Source organism: Citrus sinensis, chromosome 2, assembly GCF_022201045.2.
Source record: "Citrus sinensis cultivar Valencia sweet orange chromosome 2, DVS_A1.0, whole genome shotgun sequence".
Classification (NCBI taxonomy): domain Eukaryota; kingdom Viridiplantae; phylum Streptophyta; class Magnoliopsida; order Sapindales; family Rutaceae; genus Citrus; species Citrus sinensis.
In genome coordinates this window covers 26,748,230-26,769,692 of record NC_068557.1, presented here as the reverse complement: position 1 = coordinate 26,769,692, position 21,463 = coordinate 26,748,230, and the positions used below count along the sequence as shown (strand labels likewise).

The 21,463-nt window shown below is 39.3% G+C and overlaps 2 protein-coding genes across 2 annotated transcripts in view; both read right to left on the bottom strand.

Moving 5' to 3' along the window:
- Positions 1 to 325: 325 nt before the first annotated feature.
- Positions 326 to 2,322, bottom strand: LOC127900341 (uncharacterized). Its single transcript, XM_052434986.1, has 2 exons — positions 1,743 to 2,322; positions 326 to 1,389 (listed from the first exon to the last, which is right to left on the bottom strand). The coding sequence occupies exons 1-2, from the start codon at positions 2,320 to 2,322 to the stop codon at positions 326 to 328; spliced, it is 1,644 nt and encodes a 547-aa protein (XP_052290946.1).
- A 642-nt stretch (positions 2,323 to 2,964) lies between these two features.
- LOC127900340 (receptor-like protein 7) overlaps positions 2,965 to 21,463 on the bottom strand; it is a 33,589-nt gene continuing 15,090 nt past the window's right edge. Inside the window, exons 2-3 of the mRNA XM_052434985.1 lie at positions 4,215 to 5,057; positions 2,965 to 3,114 (exon numbers count right to left, since the gene is read on the bottom strand). Coding sequence (XP_052290945.1) covers positions 2,965 to 3,114; positions 4,215 to 5,057 — 993 coding nt within the window. The remainder of the gene's footprint in view (positions 3,115 to 4,214; positions 5,058 to 21,463) is intronic.

The window sequence follows — 21,463 nt, the reverse complement described above, 5'->3', positions numbered from 1 at the left end:
CATGTGAAGGCTCACTAAGTCTTAAAGCCTGTCTATGGCGAGTCCGGAAGCCAAGCATGCCAGGATTTGCTCGACCGAGCAAAGGCGAGCAGAATCCCAAGTCATGTAGCAAGACCATATGCTAAGTCAGAGCCTGTTCGACCAAGCGAAGGCGAGCAGACTCTCAAACGTAAAAATAACTTGTAAATACAAACGCAAGAAAGTAATCAAAAATAGTTTTCATTAATTTATCAATAACCAACAAAGCTGTTCATTACAACACAAGAAACATGTTCGAGAAGATGGCGGATCAGTAAGCCGAGCAGCATCGGTTGGCTGGACCTCCTCAGGTGTAGGGGGTATCACCAGTTGCGTCCGCGGGGGTGCTCGCCTCGCCAACATCAGCAGGGATTGCACGAGGATGAGAGTTTGCCTCCTCAATCACGATTGGCTCCACCCCTTCGGCATCTTCCTTGGCCGCCTCCTCGTCCATGTGTTGAGCAACACCAGTTGTAAGGTCATCCGTCTTCAGATCAGGATGCTGCTTCCCTAGGACGGCCATGATGCAACGATAGGAATGCCGAAGTCCCTGGTCGTACTGGTTGTCGGCTTCCTTCTCCAAGTTCTCGACCTGAACTCGGTGGGAATCGCGAAGAGATTCGAGCTGAGTCTCGTACATAGCCTTCTGCCTTTGAAGATCCTCCTTGACCTTGGTCAGCTCTTCCTCGAGGGTAATGGCTTTCGCTTGAGCAAGAGATTCTTGCTCTATCAATTTCAGATTCTCGAGATTCAGCTCCCCTGCTTTCTTCTCGGCATCGTCAGCTCTGGTCATCGCCGACTGAATGTCCTCCTTCATCTTCCTGTCATAACGGCCAACCTTGGCCTTATAGTTGGTGGTTATGCAGCTGAGATGGAAAGCGTTATACTGCATGGCTCCCACCAGCTCGCCTAAGGTGCAGCCATCAAAGTCCTTCAGGTCATTCTTGCTCACGAGTTTGGAAAGCTCGTTGAGATAGGGGGCCAAGTGTTCTGCTCGGCTGTCAGATAAACGAAATCTAAGCCCGACAGGAGGAGAAGAGGAAGCATGATCAGTGGCTGCTCCACTAGTTTCTCCGACTTTGGCAGGAGGAGCAGGTAGAGTCTTCAAGGGAGGAACCTGCTGCACAATGTTCACCCGCTTCGCAGTGGGAGCGTCCTTACTCTGGTCCCTCTTCACAGTTTGAGGTCGAGGACGCTTCCGAGTCAGAGCCCCAATCACAGCATCCTCCATCTTATTGCCGGGGGACACCAAACAAGACTCGAGTAGGTTATAAGTAGTTATCAGCTCTCGGCTTGAGCAGGAATTGACTAGTACAGCCTCGACCCGTTTGAGCTGGTCAGGTTTGAGCGGGAAGTGAACACTCCAAGAACCTGCAACACAAACAGACACTTGGTTAGAGACAAACCAGTGAAGCGAGAACAATTATGGATACAAGACATCTAAAACGAGCAGGCAACCTGGGACCGTGAAACGGGGTGGGACGCGATAATCCTTCTCGTCTATTTGTGCAACTTGACCCCAAGGACCCCCAGCAAAAAGAATTTCCTCTTCCAAGTCCCACCACCACCAATTGGAAGATCAGTTATGGGTTTCCTGTTCTTGGTACTAGATTGGAAGTAGTACCAGCCGGCATCTTTGGGGCTGCTCTTTAGCTGGTACATGTGCTTCACCTCATCAACCGTGGGCTCGCTTTGGCAACATCTGTCCCACAATATGAACAGACCAGAGAGCACTCTCCACCCGTTGGGATTCAGCTGACCAGGAGCCAGATTTAGCCCGTTAAGTATTCGGGCAAAGTAGGGTTGCAAGGGACACCTCAGCCCATACTTAAAGCTCTCTAGAAATAAGGTAACGTATCCCCTAGGAGGCCGGCTAGGTGTATCCTTTTTTCCTAGGATCTTAAGAGGTATTTCACTAGGAATACTATACCTAAGTTGGAGGTCATTGAGCTCGTCAAACGTGATCGTGCACGTCATGTAATCAATGGCATAATCCCGCGACAAAGCTCTACCTCCTACTGTACTCTGCCCTTCTGGTCGCGATGTTCCCGGTGAGGATCCCTTACCAGAGTTACCTCCTTGATCCTCACTTAGGGTGTTTTTCGAGCCAGAAGATCCCTCTTCATCACTACTTCCGCTCGTGGAGGTTGTTTGGGGGGACATCCTCCTAGCACTAGTCCCGACAATAGACCTAATGGGTTCTAAGGGGATCCAGGGGTCAAAAGCAGGATCGGTGAGCAGACTGGGCAAGAAACCTAGTTCGTCGTCATCAATCTCAACAACTTTCTCTTTACCCTTCGACATTCCCTAAGTTATAACCAGAACACTACCACCAACTACTACCCCAAGCAAAAGCAAAGAGAAAAGAAATTATCTACAACTAACCAAGACCGAGAAAATAGAAGAAATACCTGAAGCAGGGACTCGGTCAGAGAGAGACAGGGATGAAAGCTTTAATGCCGAGGTTCATTCGCCGAAGAGACAAGAAGGGAGAAAATGACGAGTTCGTGTTTGAGGATTTTGGGTTTTCTTACTGAGGAGCAAACTCTTAGGCTGCCAGCATTTAATGACACATATTCCGAGAATCTTGCAACCGTAGGTTTGAAATTCAAATGGAGGGGTAGATCGCTGCCACATCACTTCATCCGCAATTAAATGCGACACGACTCTTGGCAGCCTTTTCCAGTCCCACGCGAGCAAGAACCGTTGAGTTTCTACTGCTAGTCCATTACATTACCCAACACCAGAAACTGGGGGACCAGTGTTTGAGGGAAATACTTCGACGAGACCAGACGTGATGAGCAGATATTGGGTGGCAGAGTTCTGCGAACATGTGTGTCCTGTAAGAGCCTGGTAGCAGGGGAAAAGGAGCAGGAATATTCTGCTCGTCCACGAATATGCCATTCACGAGGCCGAACTCCTGTTAGAGGCATAAGGCCATTTCTGCTAGGGGTCGAGGCGAGGAGACCGGTCAACGACAGTTGGCAAGACGTGCATCCCTATCCGAGAATCAAGGCACGAAGTCCATTTCCATTCGCCCACAATGACGACAATGGGGCATCTACATTCGAGGGTGGGGAGAATAATGGGCGTGGACTGCGGAAGACCGGGATTCAGAGGAAGCCTATAAAAAGGTAGCCAATGAAGGTAAAAGGGTTAGAATTTTTGTATTAAAACTAAGAAAAGACAGCTCTAAGAACGGAGATTAAAGAGAAGCCATAAGATTCGTGGCAAATATTCCCAGAACCTTCATATCTGACTTAAGCGTCGGAGGGTTTACGCCGGGAAAACAACCGGCATACTCTGACCTGCTTCTATGTACGCAGGAACTTTTGGAGAAGAAACCTTACGAGGAGAGATCCTGGTCGTGGTAGAGTTTGTTGAGCAGAGTTTCTGGTCTTGGTAGAGAAGGCAACCAGAATCTCGCATCAACAGTAAATGCAGATGAAGGGTCAGCGGTCAGCGTAAATAGAACTCATTTCCTGATTATATCAACTTCATATTGTTGCAGTAAGAGCACCCACGCGTTGGTCGTCGAAGACTTCCGGTATATTAGCGTGGCCCCTTCCGAAAAATATAGAATGGTGGCACCACTTTTAAGCTGATGAATAAAAATAGCTTGGTCATCAATTCTTTAAGTCGGTTTTTGTCTCTAGTGGGACCTTCTTCTTTCTCATTGCTGGAGTTGAAGCTTCTCAAAAGCCATCATTCCAGCTAGAGTTGGCAAAAATACCCATTCAGTCCGGATCTGGACCGTACCCGGGTGTTGTGAGTTGGGTATTATTTGGTCTGGGTATAAAGTCGGGTTAATTTTGGACATCACTTGATAAACTCGAAACCTAAATTTTATTAAAAAAAATTATAAAATATATAATTTTTTTGGAGCTTGCAAATTGAGACTCTCACAAGGATTTGGTCTCTAATGCTAACCAGCTTATTTTATCATTTAAAATAATAATAATAATGACTTCACTTGATAATTGATACGGATGCTTCCTCTATTGCAAGAGAGTGCTCGTTGATTTTACAAATTTTCATTTTTCTTACTCACGCGACAGAACTATTTATTTCACCATCAAATATCAAATACATTAACTCGTACAATTGCAATGGACAAAATAAAAACAAACAGCATCACTTGCACCGACTTGTTAATTTCTTCTTCCTCTGCCTCTTCTGATCGGCCTTGTTCTCACCTTCTTCTTGGATTGCTTCTTCTCAAACATCTTCACAAACCATAGTGGTCTTCCTGTTACAAAAACCATGTACCCAATAGACAGGCCAATCACCAATCCAGATCCATAACCCATCTTGGCAACTTTCCAATCAAACCAGCTTGAAGTTGTTGGCACTAGTTCTGGTGGGTCATCTTTGCCACATTGTTTTGTCAATGGGAATCCACACAACCCCAAGTTGCCAATATATGAATGGTTTTGAAATGTACTAAATTGGGGTCCTTGAGGTATAGGTCCTTCAAGTTGGTTGTAGGAAAGGTTTAAGACTGAAAGGTATGTTAGACTTGTCAACTGCGTTGGAATTTTTCCAGAAAGGTCGTTTGAAGACATGTCTAACGATTCAAGGTTTATCAAATTTCCCAGCGAAAATGGAATACGCACTGTAAGGTGGTTGTGAGAAAGATTGAGGAGTCGAAGTGAATGAAGGTTTCCAATTACTACAGGAATCTCCCCATGAAAATCATTGCTTGATAAGTCAATGGTTGTGAAAACAGTGAGAATCTTCTGCAGTTCGATCTCAGCTCCTTTAAGTGTCACCACTACAGAATCCTGATAAAAAATTTCACCCACGTATTGCAATTTCCTTTCAGTTTCACCAACATTCCTCATCCCATTTAGATTTTCAAAAAACCTTGCTGGCAAAGGACCAGTAAAATTGTTGTGTGAGAGATCAATGATTCTCAACTTAGGAAATGATTGCTTGGCTTCAAACTCCCTCATAGAGCTGTGAAATTTATTGGAACGGAGAACAAGAACCTGGAGCTCTGGAAGATTTCCCAACCAGTATGGGAAAACATCTTTTACCTTGTTGTTCCCGATATCTAGAACTTCAAGCTTAGTACAATTGACCAAGGACTTAGGGACCGGTCCTTCCAGTTCATTGTTGTTCAAGTTAAGAGTCCTTAGCAAAATGGCTTCTGCAAATGCTTCAGGAATGGTTCCATTGCGTCTATTATTCCGCAGATCCAACACGCTAAAGTTTCCGATGCACTCTGGAATAGTGCCACTGAACCCGTTATCGGAAAGACCAAGAACTTCAAGGGTACTACTACTGCAGATCGATTGAATAATCTCTCCTGTGAATTGATTGTTCGAGGCCAAAAGGAATTGCAAGCGAGGTGGAAGAACTGGAAGTGGTCCTTGTAGTAAGTTGGATTGAAGCTTAAGATACTTAAGGTTCTTCCAAGGAATCTGCTTCATTTCTGTTATGAAGTTGTGGGAAAGATCTAGATAACTCAAAGTATCCTTTCCAACCTCCCACATCCAGTTTGGTATCTGACCATCGATATTGTTCTCAGAAAGGTCCAAATATGCTAATTCTTTAAGAGATCTTAAGAAGCTTGGGAATGCACTTATGTTGCAAGCAGATAAACTCAGAACGAAAATTTGGGGAAAAGAAGAGTTGACTTTGGATGTGGTGCCAAATGATAGACTGTTGTGAGAGAGTTCGAGTGTTACGAGGTTAACGAGCTTTGCAAGCATATAAGGCTCTACGATGCCACTAAAGTTGTTTGAAGCAAGACTGAGATCAGTCAAATTTGCAAGTTCAAATATTGAACTTGGAATTGAGCCATGCAACCTATTGTTAGTCAAATAGAGATTTTGCAATGATTTACTTGGAAATGCATCAAGATGGCCAGTTAGTTGGTTATCACTGAGGTCCATATACCGCAATAATGGAAGAGAGAATAACCAAGATGGCATTGTCCCACTGAGGGTGTTATTATATAATCTGAGAAATGCTAAATTTTGAAGCCCACTTCCATGAGAAGGAATTGAACCGGTAAGTTGATTATTTGAGATGTCAAAATATGCAACTCTGGTTAGATTCATAATATCTGGGATTTGACCATGAAAACTGTTGCTTCGAAGATCTACATTGATTAGCTGGTGAAGATTTGAAAGAGATGGTGGGATATGACCACTAAAACTGTTAGAGGAGAGGGATAAAACAGCAAGTTGTGTAACATTACCTAGTGATACAGGAAGAAATCCATAAAAGTTGCATTTGTAAAGCTTCAATTCTCGCAAGTGCCTCAGGTTGCAGATTGAATCAGGTAACTGTCCGGAGAACCTTGTGCCAGAGACATCCAAATACCTTACGGGGCTTGTCCAGTTGGACCTGGGAAAGACACCAGACAGATTTAAATTGAATTTTAAACGAACCATCTGTATGTTTGGCAGGCGGAAGATGTTCTCGGGAAATTCACCTTGGATTCTACAATAAGAGAGACTTAGAGATGTCAGAGAGGAAGAAAGATTTTTCAAGGTACCTGGTACTACGGTAAACATGTCTACATAATCAAGAAAGAGTAGTTGTAACTTGGTCACATTTTGAACTAATGCTTCCATAACCGGGTTTTCAAGCCTCAGTGTAGTATAGGTAGAGAGGTCAAGTGAAACTAACTTACTCAAGCGGGATATTTCAGAAGGAATTGAACCCTCAAAGTTGGAATAAGAGAGGTTAAAGTGTGTCAGATTAAGGAAACGGCTAAAACCGGAAGAAATCAGAGAGAGATTGAAATCGTTGTTAGCAAGGTTGAGCTTTTGTAGGTGAACAAGGTCAAAGAGACTTGTGTTGGAAGGGATACTGCCGTAAAGCCCACTGCAGCTAAGGTCAAGGCTAATGACATCACCTGTGGCCATATCACATGTTACTCCCTCCCACGAGCAGCAATCAGTACCCCATTTCCAGGACATCGTTTTTGGGTATGCACGGCAACGGCCAAAATAATAACGGTTGAAGGAAAAGAGTTGCTTAAACTGGAGCAGTGCCAAACTCTGTTCCTGAGGACACTGTTTTGCATAACTCTGAGTATGCAAAAGCAATAATTGAAGACGCAAGAAATGATAAGACCACGTTAACCATCTCATTTTTCTGTAACAAATTATTATTTGGAGCAAATTTGATTTTATTTTGAGTACAAGATGAATATCGTCGGGTCACTATAAATAGTAGAACCCAATTTCCGTGACATTAGCTTCAATCCAGGTGCGTGACAATTAGAGGCATAAAGCAGGGTTACGTATCCACCAATGTAACAACTTCATTTTGAAAGCACTGTTCTTTTCAATTGAAGAAGTACAACTGGCTGCAAAAGCCGCTCCCGTTTATAATATTTTAGTTTTTGATGTTTGGCTGGCCGGTGGCTGCCACTTGGCAGTAGAGAGAGCACTATTAGACAATAACAAAGGCTGGTACTGAATTGTCAACTGTATAAGACTTGTCTTTGATCAGCCAATATTTAAACTCAATACAGTTCCTGTACTTATAAGCATTTTACAGTAAAATTATAGTGACCGCGCCGGCCTTCCCACATTACTTAACCAAGCTGATCATCATTCAAATCTGTGGAGACAAGCATCGCATTTTGTATTGCGTAATTTGAGTTTGTGAAACGACAACAGTCTTAATTAGAACAAAAGAAATCAAGTGAATCGTGTTCCTTCTAGATTGACACAGAACTCGAATCGTGGCAGCCTTTTATTCCGCAAATTGGCACCAAACGGTAATTACCATCGCATGCATCATAAGGGAAAAACCAATCCTAGTTTACTTTTGAGTTGGACTATTGTTATGCCCCAAAATCCTCTTAAAACCCTTTCACTGAAATTTACAATATCAACCCTCGAATGCGTCATGTCTTTCAAGAAAAAAAATAAAAATAAAAAGCACTGCATCACGAGGCATGATCATCATCTTTATCCATCAAAACAATTGTCTCTTTTTATAATTTTACAAATTCTGAGAACCTATGCAAAAGAAAAAAAAATAATAATACAGAAAAATTTATCTAGAATATATATTATTGAGTTTCTATGTTTCAAGTTAAATGATGATAGAAATTGAAAAGCAAATGGCAAGTTAAAAGGCAAAGGAATTCAAAAATTAAAATGATTCCTATTAATTGTATTAAAGCTTCATGCTAATTAGTGAAAGAATTATAAGTTAAAAATAGTTTTTGTTTTTCCAACGGGGTTTGGAGAAAAAAGAAATTACAAATACACAGTGTTACTTTTAAATTAAAAGGGATGTTACTAAAAGTAGTGTAATTTACAAGTACTTTTAATTAGGTGTTTTTAGAGGGGTGGAAACACTTCCACTCCTTACATTTTCTATGCTCAGTGCTCGCTAATTTGATATTCATACTAACGCAACAGAACTATTTATCTTAACATAAGGTTCCGTTTGGTACACATTTTTAAGTAAACCTTATTTACTTAGAGATTAGAGCTTTTACAAATAGAATTTTTACCTAAAAAATTTTAGTTGTTTGGTTGTCAATAAGAGATTTTATTAAAAATTTATGAAATTATTTTATTAGGCAAGTTTTTTTAAATTATGTTATAAAAAGAATAAAATAAGATTGTCAAATAAGTAGATGATATATTATATATTTTAACATTTAAAAAAAGTTTTTTAACCTCTAATAGATAGGTTAATCACCAATCTAGATGCATAAGCCATTGTGGCAACATTCTAATCAAACCAACTTGATGTGTCATCATCTTCTTCTACTTGATCTAGTGTCTTATCTGTAATACCTTAGGTAAATCCCACATCAACAAAGTACATGAGAGATACTGAGTTTATAAGTGGGTTCGCACCTTAATTGACAAGATGCGGTGACATGAGTTGTAGGATTGAGTCATGACAGATGATATCTTCTACATGTTTAAGAATGAAAGAGATGTTAGTGTTGAGTGTTAAAAAATGCATATTTATAAATGAGAAAACCGTCATTTTATATTTCAAGTCTTATTAACAACCCTTACTTTTATGTATTTAACCTTCTTGTGATTTAATTACATGTGTTTTATTTTAATTAAGTATTTTATGTATTTTAGGGGCATTATAGTCATTTCACAATAAAGGAGAGATCAGATGGCAAAACGGACATCACTTTTGAACTCAGGACGGTCGAAAACCTTAGGAGGGGCATAAAAGGAAAAATGGCACTATTCACATGTACGGTACTATTCACATATACGGTACTGTATATGTTACTGTTCACGGCACTGTTCACATAGACGGATCGATGACGTGGCATTGACCGATTATGTGGCATTGACTGATGAGGTGTCACGATCTTGTTGGACTAAAATTCTTATGTACTGTTGATGGTGACGTGGCAGCATATCAGTGGACGAAAAATCTCGCGTACGGTGCATGCATCACACAGGATTATTTTCAACCAAACCGCGTTACTGTTCATCCGGTCAAACCGTGTTACTGTTCATCCACGTGGTCAAACCGTGGACTGTTGACTGATGACGTAGCGCAATCCTGAGCGTCCAAACTGTTTTTAATCCGATGGCCATGATTTACTCCATGTATCTATAAAAAGGGGGCCTCCCCCCCTAATTTGATAGCTCTGAATCCATTTTTGGGATCCATTTTCTGTAATTCCTTCTCCATCTTGTATTTTCTTCGTATTTTAATAAATTCCCATTTTGCCCCTAGTTCAATTATGAGTGGCTAATTTTCTTTCAAGCTTGGGTTGAAGGTGAAGTCTCAACATGTGTCATGGGCTTAATTTGGTAAATTTATTTTCTCTTCCCCTCTAGTTTTTGTGGATGTTTTGACTTCTCGTCGACAAATAATAATAATCTTGTCTAAATACCGCCTTGGTTACACCGGCTCTCTAGTATAAGATTATTATTATTTGGCACGATAAGCCCTTAGCACCATATTGATTAGAGCGTGGTTCATGAGGTGTGGATTCCCCCCTCATGATTTAATTGGCATTAATAAAGATTATTTAGCCCATGATGCATGTTGATACGGATCCAGATACCCAAGTACGTCATTTTAATAGAATTCTCTTCAATTTATTCTCGCCATTTCAATTCCAATTTTAGAATTTATTCTCGCCATTTTAATTTAAGTTTTAGCATATCCCAAATCATTTCCACCACAAATCCAATCACCCATTTACAAATTAATTCTACACAATTAAAATCCACCTCCTCGTGGGATCGACACTCGTCACCATTAGTCTATACTACAATAGATTCGTGCGCTTGCGAGTACATTAAAATTTGCACAACAGTTAGATTTATTAATTGCAAAGGAATTTTTCCTATAAGGTTGTTGGAAGACAAGTCTAATGATTCAAGGTTTGTATATCATATGAACTTAGAAGGGGGATTAATAAATTAATTATTTTATAGCAATCTTTGTAGGGTTCTTGTCATCACTTCGTATTAAAGCACCTGACTATATACCAGATGCATGATACAGAACAGAAATAATTATTATCTTTTCTACAAACACATTATCCCTCTAGTACAGATTTATACAAATAGTTGTGAAAAATACCTTACGTGGGAATTAAAAAATGCAGTGAATCTATTTATCCTTATGATTGCATTTTCTTTAGATTGGCACCGTACTCGAATCATGGAAGCCATTTCTCCAGCAAGTTTTTGTTTCTACAAATTGGGCAGCTTTCAATACATATTTTTCATCTCACTGGTTTGAAGTGGCAAGGATGATACCCTATATTGATCCATTTTCTATTCTTTTGTTGGAGAGAAACTTGTTTATTTTTTTTTTTTTTTCTGTTAGATCTTGATGTTTTAATCTCTTTGGCTTTCTCTAGTTTCATTGTCCTTTTCTTCAAGCTGAATGGTTTGAAAGGATACTTGTTAAGAACATGCAGACTTGTTTATTTTGGAAGAAAAATTTCATAGAACCTCAAGGGAGGCTACTGATGGTTGTTTGCAGAGGTTTATGATTCTCAAAATGTCTAGGGAGGCGTAGCTGTTGATAAATTTTGAGCTAGCAGGGCCTGTAATGTGACTCTGTCTGAGCACTCGTTTTATAAATTTTAAATCTTCGATTTTTATTCAAATAATTCTCAAATTAAATCTCTTTTTTTAAAAAAAAATTATTTTGAAAGTCATTTAGTCAAACTTAAAAACATTTTGCCAAACTTTTTATACTAATAAATGAAGAAATATATATATATATATAAGAAAAAAGCTAAACTATTTTAATATGAATGAATAAAAGTTTTTTCTTTTAACTCAGCCAAGCCTAGTTTACTTTTTATGCTAACTGATTTTTAAAATTTTTATTATTCATACACAAAGAGTCAACATCTATTAAATATGAAAAATAGAAAATAAATCTTAATCATTAAATACGACCAATACCACCTGGGACAATATTCTGGAAGGTCAACTAAAAATCATATCAGGAGATCCAAATCTGTGTCGCTTTTATTCTTACAACAACAAAAGAAAAACAGACATAAAGAGCATCAATTGATTATTGAGAAAAAAAAAATCAATTTCACCAAGTGATTAATTTCTTCTTCCTCTGCCTCTTCTGATCCCCCTTGTTCTTACCTTCTTGGATTGCCACGTCACAACCATCTTCATAAACCATAGTGGTTCTCTTGATGCGAAAACCATGTATCCAATAGACAGGCCAATCACCAATCCTGATCCATAACCAATCTTAGCAAATTTCCAATCAAACCAGCTGCTTGAACTCTCAGCTTCTTCTTCTTCTTCATGGAATGTTGTTGGCACTCCATCATTGCCGCATTTTTTGGTCAATGGAAATCCGCACAACCCCAGGTTACCAATATAGGAATCTTCTTGAATTGTATTGAACTGGGGTCCTTGAGGTATAGGTCCATCAAGTCGGTTGTGGGAAAGGTTTAAGACTGGAAGAGATGTAAGACTTGCCAATTGCTTTGGAATTTTTCCAGTAAGGTTGTTTGAAGACAGGTCTAAGGATTCAAGCTTTGCCAAATTTCCCAGCGACGATGGAATTTTCCCTGTAAAGTGATTGTGAGTAAGGTTGAGGAGTCGAAGCGAATGAAGCTTTCCAATCACCTGTGAAATCTCTCCATCAAAACCATTGCTTGAGAAGTCAATGGTCGTGAAAACGGTGAGAATCTTCTGCAGTTCAATCTCAGTTCCTTTTAGTGTCACCAGTACAGAATCCTGATAATATTCTTCACCCAAGTACCGCAATTTGCCTTCATCTGCACCAACATTCCTCATGGCATTTAATTTTTCAAAAAACCTTGCTGGCAAATAACCACTAAAATTGTTGATCGAAAGATCTAAGATTCTCAACTTATGAAATGATTCCTTCGATTCAAAGCCCTTCACAGAACCGCGAAGTTTATTGGAACGGAGAACAAGAACCCGTAGTTCTGGAAGATTTCCCAACCAATACGGGAAAACATCGTTGATCTTGTTATTTCCAATATATAGAACTTCAAGCTTTGTACAGTTGATGAAGGATTGAGGGATCGCTCCTTCGAGTTCATTGTTGTTGAAGTTAAGAGACCTTAACCAATTGGATTCAGCAAATGTTCCAGGAATGCTTCTATTAAGTCTATTATTCCGCAGATCCAACACGCTAAGCTAAGTGTTAGGAAATTGGTGGGTGAAGCAGACACGCAGCTAAAATGAAATTGGAAGAAAATAAAAAAAAAGCACAAAAGAGAACACCAGAAATTACGTGGTTCGGCTTTTAACCTACGTCCACAGGCAAAAACAGAAGGAAAATATTATACTAATGATATGAGGATTACAAGTATTATAATATTTTATCTCACTACCTAGAATCCCAATATACCCAATCTCTCACTCACTAGACTCACAAGAGATTTATAATTTTAAGCTCTTAAAATCTCTCAAGCTGTCTCCTTGTTATTCTCTCACAAATTGGATGATTAAAACCAAATGAAGAGCTCCCTTTATATAGCCAAAATTGGCTATTAAAATATTATTATAATTTTAAACCGCCTTTGATTTTTCTTCATTCTTTCTTGTCAAAGCCATGTGCTTCCGTTTTCTTTTAAACTTTGCTGCCAAATTCTTCTTCAAACAAAGTTGTTGCCGACCATCTAGATGGCCACTTTGTTTGACATTTCTCCCACTTAGAGATTAGATTGAGAATCAATCAATCTCCACACCATCCTTTCTGCTTCGCTATAATCAAAACATCTGCTAGGTTCTCTTTCGTATGGATTTTCTGTAAATCCACACTTCTGTCTTTCACTACTTCTCGAATGAAGTAATACTGTACCCCTATGTGCTTTATCCTGGAATGAAAGGCTGGATTCCTTGCAATAGGCAAGACACTCTGACTGTCACAAAATACATAAATTTTCTTTTGTTTGTGCCCGAGCTCCTCTAATAACCTTTGTATCCAAATAGCTTCCTTGCAAGCTTGTGTAGTTGCCATGTACTATGCTTCTGTTGTAGATAGAGCCACAACAGTCTGCAGTTTTGAAACTCAGCTTACCACTGCTCCCGCAAGTGTAAACACATAGCCAGTAGTGGATTACCTTTTATCAAGTTCTCCTGCAAAATCTGAATCCACATAGCCCCTGACAGTAAACTCTGATCCTCCATAACATAATGCAACATCTGAGGTTCCTCTTATGTATCTCAGAATCCTCTTCACAGCTATCCAATGTTCTCCACCAAGATTCGCCATGTATCGACTGACTGCTCCCACTGCTTGTGCAATGTATGGTCTAGTACATATCATAGCGAACATTAAACTTCCCACTGCTGATGCATACGATACTCGAGACATTTCCTTCCTCTCTGCTTTATTGCTAGGACACATACTTGACGATAATTTGAAATTAACAGAAAGTGGGGTAGAAATTGACTTACAATCTTGCATGTTGAAGCGTCGCAAGATTTTCTTTAAGTAGTTCTTCTGAGAAAGCCAAATCTTCATGTTATTTCTGTCTCGGTGAATTTGCATCCCTAGAATCTTGTTTACTGGTCCCAAGTCCTTCATTTCAAACTCCCTAGCCAGCTATGCCTTCAATTCTTAGATTCGATCTTTGTTGGGGCCTGCTACCAATATATCATCCACATACAATAGCAAAATAATGAAATCATTATCTTCAAACCTTTTGTAATATGTACAATAGTCTGAACTGAGTCTGTTGTATCCAAGGCTCATGATGAAGGAATCAAATCTCTTATACCAACACCTCGGCGCCTGTTTGAGACCGTATAGAGATTTGTTCAACCTGCAAACGAAGTTCTCTTTTCCCGTTTCTGCAAAACCTTCTGGTTGGAGCATATATATTTCTTCTTCAAGTTCTCCATGAAGAAATGCAGTTTTCACATCTAACTGCTCAAGATGTAAGTTAAATATAGCACACATCATCAAGACTACTCTGACTGTTGTAAGTCGAACCACCGGAGAAAATATTTCATTGAAGTCAATACCTTCTTTCTGAGCATATCCTTTCACCACCAATCTTGCACGATACCGCTCCACTTGGTCATTGCTATCACGTTTGATCTTGTAGGCCCATTTGTTTCCAATGGCTTTTCTTCCATGTGGTAGTGATACAAGTTTCCATGTCTTGTTCTTGTGTATAGCTTCAATTTCTTCCTGCATTGTTGTCATCCACAATGCAACATCTGAGCTGTTTAAAGTTTCATGGAAAGTTGAAGGCTCTTCATCTTTTGTTAGAAGACAGCATGCAACGTTGATATCTGTGACATACTCCGAGTGCCACGTTGGTGGTCGTCTCTTACGAGTTGACCGACGAAATCTAGAGCCTCGGACTCGACTGGTTCTTGGTCTTCGTGCTTTGGTGCTGCTTCCGAAGAATCTGAATCTTCTGGATTATTTTCCACATATACCGGCACAGTCTTTGACTTTTATTTTGCAGTGTCATCATCTCTATCTTTCTTTTGCAGTTGATCTTCCATAAAAATAACATCTCTGATGATGACGATCTTGTGGGCAGTGGGGTCCCACAGACGATACCCTTTTACTCCATCAGCATATCCCAAGAAGATACATCTTCTAGATTTTGGATCTAGTTTTGTTCTTTCTTGGGCGTTGTACACCACGTACATAGGACATCCAAATGCATGTAGGTAGGAGTAATCAGCTAGCTTTCCAGTCCACATCTCCATTGTTGTCTTCAACCCAATTGCTGTAGATGGCGACTAATTTACTATATAACATACAGTTTTGGCTGCTTCTGCCCAGAATGAATTGGGTAGACCAGCAGTCCTTAACATAGCTCTTATCATTTCTGTAAGAGTTCTATTCATCTGCTCTGCCACTCCATTTTGTTGAGGAGTGTATGCCACCGTGAACTGCCTCTGAATACCTTCTTACTTACAGGAAGCAAGAAACTCACCGTCTATATACTTTCTACCATTATCTGTCCTCAAGCACTTGATCTTTTTACCGAATTCAAGTTCCATCCGCGCTTTGTATTCTTTAAACACTGAAAATACATCTGACTTTTTCTTAATTGGATACACCCAACATCTCCTGGAATAATCATCAATGAAAGTCATTATGTACTTTGCACCTCCCATGGACATATCCGGCGATTCCCAAACATCAGAATGAATCAAGTTTAAAATGCATTTACTTTTATCAACAGATCTACTGAATTTTAATCTATACTGCTTACTTATAACATAATGCTCGCAAAATGGTAAACTTACCGATTTGAGCCCCGGAAGTAATTTTCGCTTAGAGAGAATCTTCAAACCTTGTTCTGACATGTGGCCAAGTTTGAGATGTCAATTCATCGTTGATTCTTCTCCATTTGATGCGACACACGCATCATCCTCCAGTAGTGTTTCTCCTTTAAGCATGAATAGATTAGCACCGATCTTTTCTGCCTTCATCAATACAAGGGCGCCTTTAACGATCTTCATAATTTCATTCTCCACATGAGTTTTGTACCCATGACTATCCATTTTTCCCAAAGACAATAGATTTTTCTTCAGGCCGTTGACATGTCGTACCTCCTCAATTGTGCGAATTGTACCATCAAACATTTTTATTTTGATAGTACCAATACTAGCGATCTCCAAGGCATGATCATCTCTCATATATACAGATCCTCCTGAGATATGTTCATATGTATATAACCATTCTCTTCGAGAGGTCATGTGCCATGTTGCACCTGAGTCTATAAGCCAGACATCATATAGTCGTTTTCTGCCTTCTGAAACAGTTGTTGCCTGGCTGTAAAGAATTTCGGCATCATCCGATGTACTTGCTGCACACCCCTGAGCATTTGATGACTCAGGTTCTTTGCCCTCTTTCTTTTCTGGTTACTCCAATACTCTTTCTTAACGTGCCATTTCTTGCCACAGTTGTAGCATTTAACATTCTTCTTACTTATAGATTTTGATCTACCATGATTGTGACTCCCACTGGGGCCACGTTCCGTTGATTTCCCTCTCGTCACCGATAGCGTCTCCGCTTGCTGCGAACTTGCTTGTCTGCTTTCCTTATTTTTTCGTCTGCTCTCCTCATTTAATACGGAGGCTGCAACATCGTCGAAAACCAAACTGTCCACTGGATTGTTATTTGTCAGGTTAATGATGAGTTGATCATACGAATCTAGTAGACTTTGAAGTAAAAGTTCTGCACGTTCATTTTCCTCTATATTATGACCCAACGTTGTAAGTTGTGAAAATAGAGTCTTCAAGGTGTTGATGTAGTCGGTCACCATTGTAGATTTAGCCATTCGAAGAGTATAGAGTTTTCTCTTAAAAAATATTTTGTTGTGTAGTGACTTGGCCTCGTACAATTTTGTGAGAGTATCCCATATTTCCTTCGCTATATTTTTCTCTGCCACACTAGATAATACTCTATTTGCAAGTGCCAAGTGTAGATCAGAAATTGTGTTGCCATCTATCTCGTTCTACTTGTCATCAGTTATCTCCATGAGCCTTTCTCAAATTGCTGCCAAGCAATTATTTTTCCTCAATACAGCTTTCATCTTCATTTTCCACAACGAAAAATTGTTTCCGTTAAATTTCTCAATTTTATACTTTGCCGCCATTTTGTTGATAAATATCGTACACAAGTTAGTGTACCACCTTGAATAGTTGTGAGTATGTGTGAGAATGCACACCAGGAAAGTTCCCAGGAAAGACTGAAGGGGTCACAATGGTCCTACTTAAAACCCAGACTCCTTAAGCTCTTATCGCCTTTGTGACAGAACTTTCCTAGACATGTACAAAACCACACAGTTGTTTTGCTTTACTCACACCATTATTCCTTGCTTTGCACCGCAAAATTCTTGAATCACTCACACCGTTTCTCGTGAATAGTACCGTATATATGAATAGTACTGTATACGTAAACAATACCGTATATGTAAATAATATCGTATACGTGAATAGTAACCCATACGTGAACAGTAACCGACTCCAAAAATAGAACCAATAGCTCTTATACCAATGTTAGGAAATTGGTGGGTGAAGCAGACACGCAGCTAAAATGAAATTAGAAGAAAATAAAAAAAAAGTACAAAATAGGACATCAGAAATTACATGGTTCGACTTTTAGCCTACGTCCATGGGCGAAGATAGAAGAAAAATATTATATTAGTGATATGAGGATTACAAGTATTGTAATATTTTGGCTCACTACCCAGAATTTCAATACACCCAATTTCTCATTCACTAGACTCATAAGAGCTTTATAATTTTAAGCTCTTAAAATCTCTCAAGCTCTCTCTTTGTTATTCTCTCATTAATTAGATGATTAAAACCAAATGAAGAGCTCCATTTATATACCCAAAATTGGCTATTAAAATATTATTCTAATTTTAAACCGCCTTTGATTTTTCTTCATTCTTCTTCCTTCTTTCTTGTCAAAGCTGTGTGCTTCCGTTTTCTTTCAAACTTTGCTGCTAAATTCTTCTTCAAACAAAGTTGTTGCCGACCATCTAGATGGCCACTTTGTTTGACACCAGGGGCTAAAGTTTCCAATGCACTTTGGAATAGTGCCACTGAGCCTGTTATTGGAAAGATCAAGAACATCAAGGGCAATAATATCGCAGATAGAATGAATAATCTCTCCTGTGAATTGATTATTCAAGATCAAAATGACTCTCAAGCTAGATGGAGGAACTAGAAGTGGTCCTTGAAGCAAATTGGAACGAAGGTCGAGATACCCAAGATTCTTCCATGAAATCTGCTTCATCTTGGTTATAAAGTTGTGGGAAAGATTTAGATAACTCAAAGAATCCTTTCCAATCTCTGATATCCAGCTGGGAATCTGACCATCGATTTTGCTCTCAGAAAGGTCCAGATAAAATAACTTATCTTGAGTTCTTAGGAAGCTCGGGAAAGCACTTATGTTGCAAGCGGATAAACTCAAATAGGAAAATTTTGGAAATGGAATGTCGATTTTGAATGTGGTGCCTAGTGATAGGCTGTTATGTGAAATATAAATGTATTTAAGCTTAATGAGCTTCGCAAACATATGGGGCTCTGCAATGCCACTGAAATTGTTTGAATCAAGTTGGAGATCAGTCAGATTCACAAGTTCAAAGATTGAACTCGGAATTGACCCCTGCAACCTATTGTTGGACAAATAGATGTTTTGCAGTGATTTACTTGGAAATTCATCAATATGGCCAGAGAGTTGGTTATCACTGAGTCCCACATACTCCAATAACGGAAGAGAGAATAACCAAGATGGTATTGTCCCACTGAGGGAGTTATTGTTTAAATGAATTAAGACTAAATTTTGAAGCCTACTTCCATGAGAAGGAACTGGACCTGCTAGTTGATTGTTTGACAGGTCGAAAAAAGAAACTTGTGTCAGATTGACAATATCTGGGATTTCACCAACAAAACTGTTGCTTGAAAGATCTAAACAGGTTAGCTGCACAAGATTTGAAAGAGAGGATGGGATATGACCGCTAAAATTGTTGTGCATGAGGTGCAAAAGAGTAAGTTGTGTAAGATTACCAAGTGATGCAGGAACAGGCCCAACAAATTGGTTGTAACCAAGCATTAATCTTCCTAACAACTTCAGATTGCCGATTGAATCAGGCAACTCTGAGAAACTTGTTTCAGAGATATCCAAATACTCTATGGGGCTGGTCCAATTGTTTGCTAGAAATTTGCCAGCCAAAGAAGGATTTTGGCTTAATCGAATCATCTATAGATTTGGCAGGTGTAAGATGTTTATTGGAAAGTTTCCTTGCAGTAAACAATTAAAGAGACTGAGAGACGTTAAAGAAGAAGATAGATTTTTCAGTGAATCCAGTACTACGGTGGACATTTCCAGAGAATCAAGAGAAAGTACTTGCAATTTGGTCATATTTTGAACTAATGCTCGGAAAACTAGGGTTTCAAGACTCACTAAAGGATTGGAAGAGAGATCCAGTGAAACTAACTCACCCAAGAAAGAGATTTCTTATGGAATTTTACCGTTAATATAGGAGTCAGAGAGACTAAAGTGTGTTAAATTTCAGAAACGGCTAAACCCAGAGGAAATCTCAAAGTAATCAAAATCGTTATGAGAAAGATTGAGTGTTTGTAGATGAAGAAGGTGAAAGAGACTAGTGTTGGAGGGGATATTGCCATGGAGCCAACTGCAACTAAGGTCAAGGCTAATGACATTACCTATCGCCATATCACATGTTACTCCATCCCACGAGCAGCAATTTGTGTCCTTTTTCCAGGAGATCATTTTTGGGTAAGAACGTGGACAAACGAAAAAAGGTGGTTCAACATAGGAAAAGAGTTGCTTAAACTGGAGCAATGCAGAACGATGTTCATGAGGACAGTGTTTTGCATAGCTCAGAGAATGCAAGAGCAATAACTGGAGGGCAAAGAATTGATAAGACCGTGTTAACAATCCCATTTTTCTGTATGAAACAAAAATGATTGATTAATTGAATTGTGTTGTATGGTAAATGCAGATGAAGGGTCAGCGGTCAGCGTAAATAGAACTCATTTCCTGAATATATTAGCTTCATATTGTTGCAGTAACAGCGACCACGCGTTGGTCACCGAAGACTTCCGGTATATTGGCGTGGCCCCTTCCGAAAATTATAGAAAGGTGGCCCCACTTTTAAGCTGATGAATAAAAATAGCTTGGTCATCAATTCTTTAAGTCGATTTTTGTCTCTAGTGGGACCTTCTTTTTTCTCATTGCTGAAGTTGAAGCTTCTCAAAAGCCATCATTTCAGCTAGAGGTGGCAAAAATACCCGTTCGGTCTGGATCCGGACCATACCCTGGACTGGGTATTATCCAGCCTGGATATAAAGTCGGATCGATTTTGGATATCACTTGATAAACCCAAAACCTAAATTTTATTAAAAAAAATTATAAAATATATAATATTTTTGGAGCTCGCAAATTGAGACTCTCACAAGGATTTGGTCTCTAATGCTAACCAGCTTACTTTATCATTTAAAATAATAATAATAATAATGACTTCACTTGATAATTGATACGGATGCTTCCTCTATTGCAAGAGAGTGCTCGCTGATTTTACAAATTTTCATTTTTCTTACTCGCGACAGAACTATTTATTTCACCATATATTTCACCATAAAATATCAATTACATTAACTCGTACAACTGCAATGGACAAAATAAAAACAAAGAGCATCACTTGCACCGACTTGTTAATTTCTTCTTCTTCTGCCTCTTTTGATCGGCCTTGTTCTCACCTTCTTCGTGGATTGCTTCTTCTCAAACATCTTCACAAACCATAGTGGTCTTCCTGTTACGAAAACCATGTACCCAATAGACAGGCCAGTCACCAATCCAGATCCATAACCCATCTTGGCAACTTTCCAATCAAACCAGCTTGAAGTTGTTGGCACTAGTTCTGGTGGGTCATCTTTGCCACATTGTTTTGTCAATGGGAATCCACACAACCCCAAGTTGCCAATATATGAATGGTTTTGAAATGTACTAAATTGGGGTCCTTGAGGTATAGGTCCTTCAAGTTGGTTATAGGAAATGTTTAAGACTGAAAGGTATGTTAGACTTGTCAACTGCATTAGAATTTTTCCAGAAAGGTCGTTTGAAGACAGGTCTAACGATTCAAGGTTTATCAAATTTCCCAGCGAAAATGGAATACGCACTGTAAGGTGATTGTGAGAAAGATTGAGGAGTCGAAGTGAATGAAGGTTTCCAATTACTTCAGGAATCTCCCCATGAAAATCATTGCTTGATAAGTCAATGGTTGTGAAAACAGTGAGAATCTTCTGCAGTTCGATCTCAGCTCCTTTAAGTGTCACCACTACAGAATCCTGATAAAAAGTTTCACCCACGTATTGCAATTTCCTTTCAGTTTCACCAACATTCCTCATCCCATTTAGATTTTCAAAAAACCTTGCTGGCAAAGGACCAGTAAAATTGTTGTGTGAGAGATCAATGATTCTCAACTTAGGAAATGATTGCTTGG